General features: G+C 32.0%; 1 protein-coding gene across 2 annotated transcripts in view; it reads left to right on the top strand.

The window, feature by feature from the left end:
• Positions 1-6289, top strand: part of LOC148883120 (transcriptional regulator ZNF706) — a 12705-nt gene continuing 6416 nt past the window's right edge. Inside the window, exons 1-2 of one of the 2 annotated variants that reach the window (XM_088987073.1) lie at positions 1-55; positions 1621-1771. In XM_088987073.1, coding sequence (XP_088843199.1) covers positions 1637-1771 — 135 coding nt within the window. In that variant the 5' untranslated portion in view covers positions 1-55; positions 1621-1636. Of the gene's footprint in view, positions 56-1220; positions 1347-1620; positions 1772-6289 lie in introns of those variants that run through there. The other variant, XM_088987072.1, reaches the window with a different exon arrangement.

Raw genomic sequence — 6289 nt, 5'->3', positions numbered from 1 at the left:
GTTTCCGGTTCTACACGAGAACGACAAAAGAGCTAACGAGTGGTAAACCTCCAAGGTAAACAACACGGCTTAAAAATCAATCAAGTGTTGAAAACGAACGTGTTTTATTTGCGTATTTTGTTTTCGAAAGCGCTTTGGTAAAACTTTATTTAATGTCTGCCCGTGAGTATGCCTGCTCGGTAATGACTTGGGATCGTTAGCTATCGAACCGAGGTAATTCTGTTAGCAACTTAGCCGCCGAAGATTATTAAAGCCTTTCTGGTCGTAATGTCTTGACGTAAATTTAAATATTCTATTTCGGTTAAGTTGAACATAGCGTTACTACCTCTTCACAAAGTACATATTTATTTTACATCTAATTTTGTTGATGTTGATTGCAAATTTCCCCATTACCCAAAGGCTTTCTTATTTATTTTAATGTCGCTGTGATCTCAATGCAAAAACATACTCTTTTTTTAACACATTAGAACTGTTACACACAAGTATGTTTTGTCAACAATTTCCCTCGCAGGATTATTCATTTAATTCGTGTATTCATAACGACTCGATTCGCTGTGGCGACCCCTGAAGGGAAAAACCGAAAGGAAAAGAAGATAACTACAGTGATACATGGTCGTTTTTGGCTTACGAACTTAATTGGTTCCCAGACGGTGTGTAAGGCGAAAAGTGTGTATCCCCCCCAAAAAAAATCCCATAGGAAACCATTAAAATGAGAATACTCCGTTCCCAGGTCCCCATGAAACATAATTTTCTACTTTCTAATGTTCTAAGCCTTAAAATTACACAAAATATACCTTATTTTATGTATAATATATGTGCTATGGTATTATAATGAAAGAAATAAACTGTACTATATAATAAAGTCGTTTTATTTACCTTTGTGATGGTTGTTGATGGTTTGATGGAATGGAGTGGCCGCTTTCCTCAGCATTAAACACTTGAGGAACGTAACCTTGTAGGTGCTTTCTCTGCGATAATTTTATCTAGTTCCTCATCAATTGTGTTTTGTTTAGCTTGGTTGATAGCTTTTTGTATCAAGTGTACACATGGCTTGTGCGGGTTGTTTGTGGTGCCTGATTGATGGGATATTTTAACCTTTCAGTCTACACTCTGCCTTTGAACTATCAAAGTTGAAACTCTCACTGTCGTCTGCCTGTCCCTTTAATGTTTAAACCACCTCCCCTCACTGCTGCATTCTTGACCAATCACGTGGCTTCAAGCGAAGACTGGGGGCGGGGAATAGAGGACAAAAACAGTCGGCTGCCATTTTGTTGTTAGAAGAACGGGCTCGTTCGAGAAAGACACAATGAGGCAGCTCCATGTATGAGGAATGTTTGTATGCCAAGGTAAAGTTTGTATGCCCAGGTAAAATTTTCATAAATTTCACGTTCGTAAACCGAAAACTTTGTAAGACAAGGGGTTCGTAAACTGAGGTATCACTGTACTCGACATTGTCTGTTAAGTTGCTTTTATGCATTTGTATTTGTAGATATGTGTGATGCACAGACATTAAACACATTGCCCCAAATTAAAAGTTGGTGTGTAAATTAACACAGACTTGGAACAAATAAATATCCATCAATGTGTGTTCACTAAAGTTGTGAGGTTTTGTGTTCTTAGGTTGCATGTGAGGGCCATGGCTCGTGGGCAGCAAAAGATTCAATCCCAGCAGAAGAATGCCAAGAAGGCCGCTGAGAAGAAGAAGGGGCAAGCGGCCGACCAAAAAACTGCTGCCAAGGTGGCGCTGGTCCACACGTGCCCAGTGTGCAGGGTAAGGTCCAAAAACACAAAGAAAGTCACAAAGAAAAATTCGAATCGCCTTACTATAATTGGTCGTTTTTTCAGCTAAAAACGCCTTATTATAAATGGGCATTTTTTTCCACTAAAAACGCCTTACTTTTACTTACTTACTTGCTTACTTATTTACTTACTTACTTTTTAGCGAAAAAACGACCATGTATAGTAAACCGTTTTTAATCCAAAATAACCACCATGTATAGTAAGGCGTTTTTCATCACAAAAAAACGACTATGTATAGTAAAGCGTTTATAATCCCAAAAAACGACCATGTATAGTAAGGCGTTTTTAATCCCCAAAAAACGACCATGTATAGTAAGGCGTTTTTAATAAAAAAAACGACCATGTATAGTAAGGCGTTTTTATCATAAAAATACGACCATGTATAGTAAGGCGTTTTTAGCGCCAAAAAACTACCATGTATAGTAAGGCGTTTTTAATAAAAAAAACGACCATGTATAGTAAGGCGTTTTTATCATAAAAATACAACCATGTATAGTAAGGCGTTTTTAGCGCCAAAAAACGACCATGTTTAGTAAGGCGTTTTTAGCTCAAAAAACGACCATGTATAGTAAAGCGTTTTTAATCCAAAATAACCACCATGTATGTCTGTGTAAGGTCTCAGTCGTACAGGAGTGGTCCATCGATGAGAAGGTTTCTTCAGCCGTCATCTGTACAAAAGAGAAGGTTTCGGACGTTTCGCCTCCTATCCAAGAGGCTTCATCAGCGAACTAAAGTCTGACTGGTCGTATCGGCCCCATTTATATATCCCTAATGTCCAGACATGGTCGCGCCGGACACAGCAACCACCATGTATAGTAAGGTGTTTTTAGCGCCAAAAAACGACCATGTTAAGTAAGGCGTTTTTATCATAAAAAACCCACCATGTATAGTAAGGCGTTTATAATCCCAAAAAACGACCATGTATAGTAAGGCGTTCTTAATCCCAAAAAACGACCATGTATAGTAAAGCGTTCTTAATCCCAAAAAAAACGACCATGTATAGTAAGGCGCTTTTAATTACAAAAAACGACCATATATAGTAAGGCGTTTTTAATTCCAAAAAACAACCATGTATAGTAAGGCGTTTTTAATCCGAAAATAAAACACCATGTATAGTAAGGCGTTTATAATCCCAAAAAAACGACCATGTATAGTAAAGTGTTTTTAATCCCAAAAAACGACCATGTATAGTAAGGCGTTTTTAATCCCAAAAAAGCAACCATTTATAGTAAGGCGTTTTTAATCCGAAAATAAAACACCATGTATAGTAAAGCGTTTATAATTCCAAAAAAAACGACCATGTATAGTAAACCGTTTTTAATCCCCAAAAAACAACCATGTATAGTTTTTGGGATTAAGAACGCTTTACTATACATGGTCGTTTTTTTGGGATTAAGAACTCTTTACTATACATGGTCGTTTTTTTATGATAAAAACGCCTTACTATACATGGTCGTTTTTTGGGCTAAAAACGCCTTACTATACCTGGTCATTTTTTTATGATAAAAACGCCTTACTATACATGGTCGTTTTTTCGGCTAAAAATGCCTTACTATACATGGTCGTTTTTTCGGCTAAAAATGCCTTACTATACATGGTCGTTTTTTGGGCTAAAAACGCCTTACTATACATGGTCATTTTTTTATGATAAAAACGCCTTACTATACACGGTTGTTTTTTGGGCTAAAAACGCTTTACTATACATGGTCGTTTTTTTATGATAAAAACGCTTTACTATACATGGTCGTTTTCTGGGATTAAAAACACTTTACTATACATGGTCGTTTTTTTGGGCTAAAAACGCCTTACTATATACATGGTCGTTTTTTTATGATAAAAACGCCTTACATGGTCGTTTTTTTTTATTAAAAACGCTTTACTGTACATGGTCGTTTTTTTGGGATTAAGAACTCTTTACTATACATGGTCGTTTTTTTTTTTACGATAAAAACGCCTTACTATACATGGTCATTTTTTTATGATAAAAACGCCTTACTATACATGGTCGTTTTTTTGGGATTAAAAACACTTTACTATACATGGTTGTTTTTTTGGGCTAAAAACGTCTTACTATATACATGGTCGTTTTTTTAATGATAAAAATATGTATGTATGTATGTATGTATGTATGTATGTATGTATGTATGTATGTATGTATGTATGTATGTATGTATGTATGTATGTATGTATGTATGTATGTATGTATGTATGTATGTATGTATGTATGTATGTATGTATGTATGTATGTATGTATGTATGTATGTATGTATGTATGTATGTATGTATGTATGTATGTATGTATGTATGTATGTATGTATGTATGTATGTATGTATGTATGTATGTATGTATGTATGTATGTATGTATGTATGTATGTATGTATGTATGTATGTATGTATGTATGTATGTATGTATGTATGTATGTATGTATGTATGTATGTATGTATGTATGTATGTATGTATGTATGTATGTATGTATGTATGTATGTATGTATGTATGTATGTATGTATGTATGTATGTATGTATGTATGTATGTATGTATGTATGTATGTATGTATGTATGTATGTATGTATGTATGTATGTATGTATGTATGTATGTATGTATGTATGTATGTATGTATGTATGTATGTATGTATGTATGTATGTATGTATGTATGTATGTATGTATGTATGTATGTATGTATGTATGTATGTATGTATGTATGTATGTATGTATGTATGTATGTATGTATGTATGTATGTATGTATGTATGTATGTATGTATGTATGTATGTATGTATGTATGTATGTATGTATGTATGTATGTATGTATGTATGTATGTATGTATGTATGTATGTATGTATGTATGTATGTATGTATGTATGTATGTATGTATGTATGTATGTATGTATGTATGTATGTATGTATGTATGTATGTATGTATGTATGTATGTATGTATGTATGTATGTATGTATGTATGTATGTATGTATGTATGTATGTATGTATGTATGTATGTATGTATGTATGTATGTATGTATGTATGTATGTATGTATGTATGTATGTATGTATGTATGTATGTATGTATGTATGTATGTATGTATGTATGTATGTATGTATGTATGTATGTATGTATGTATGTATGTATGTATGTATGTATGTATGTATGTATGTATGTATGTATGTATGTATGTATGTATGTATGTATGTATGTATGTATGTATGTATGTATGTATGTATGTATGTATGTATGTATGTATGTATGTATGTATGTATGTATGTATGTATGTATGTATGTATGTATGTATGTATGTATGTATGTATGTATGTATGTATGTATGTATGTATGTATGTATGTATGTATGTATGTATGTATGTATGTATGTATGTATGTATGTATGTATGTATGTATGTATGTATGTATGTATGTATGTATGTATGTATGTATGTATGTATGTATGTATGTATGTATGTATGTATGTATGTATGTATGTATGTATGTATGTATGTATGTATGTATGTATGTATGTATGTATGTATGTATGTATGTATGTATGTATGTATGTATGTATGTATGTATGTATGTATGTATGTATGTATGTATGTATGTATGTATGTATGTATGTATGTATGTATGTATGTATGTATGTATGTATGTATGTATGTATGTATGTATGTATGTATGTATGTATGTATGTATGTATGTATGTATGTATGTATGTATGTATGTATGTATGTATGTATGTATGTATGTATGTATGTATGTATGTATGTATGTATGTATGTATGTATGTATGTATGTATGTATGTATGTATGTATGTATGTATGTATGTATGTATGTATGTATGTATGTATGTATGTATGTATGTATGTATGTATGTATGTATGTATGTATGTATGTATGTATGTATGTATGTATGTATGTATGTATGTATGTATGTATGTATGTATGTATGTATGTATGTATGTATGTATGTATGTATGTATGTATGTATGTATGTATGTATGTATGTATGTATGTATGTATGTATGTATGTATGTATGTATGTATGTATGTATGTATGTATGTATGTATGTATGTATGTATGTATGTATGTATGTATGTATGTATGTATGTATGTATGTATGTATGTATGTATGTATGTATGTATGTATGTATGTATGTATGTATGTATGTATGTATGTATGTATGTATGTATGTATGTATGTATGTATGTATGTATGTATGTATGTATGTATGTATGTATGTATGTATGTATGTATGTATGTATGTATGTATGTATGTATGTATGTATGTATGTATGTATGTATGTATGTATGTATGTATGTATGTATGTATGTATGTATGTATGTATGTATGTATGTATGTATGTATGTATGTATGTATGTATGTATGTATGTATGTATGTATGTATGTATGTATGTATGTATGTATGTATGTATGTATGTATGTATGTATGTATGTATGTATGTATGTATGTATGTATGTATGTATGTATGTATGTA

The sequence above is a fragment of the Hippocampus bargibanti genome, linkage group LG20 (genome assembly GCF_051943395.1).
Source record: "Hippocampus bargibanti isolate YZ-2025 linkage group LG20, ASM5194339v1, whole genome shotgun sequence".
Lineage (NCBI taxonomy): Eukaryota > Metazoa > Chordata > Actinopteri > Syngnathiformes > Syngnathidae > Hippocampus > Hippocampus bargibanti.
The sequence above is the reverse complement of the archived record's forward strand: the minus strand, read 5'-3'. Positions and strand labels throughout refer to the sequence as shown.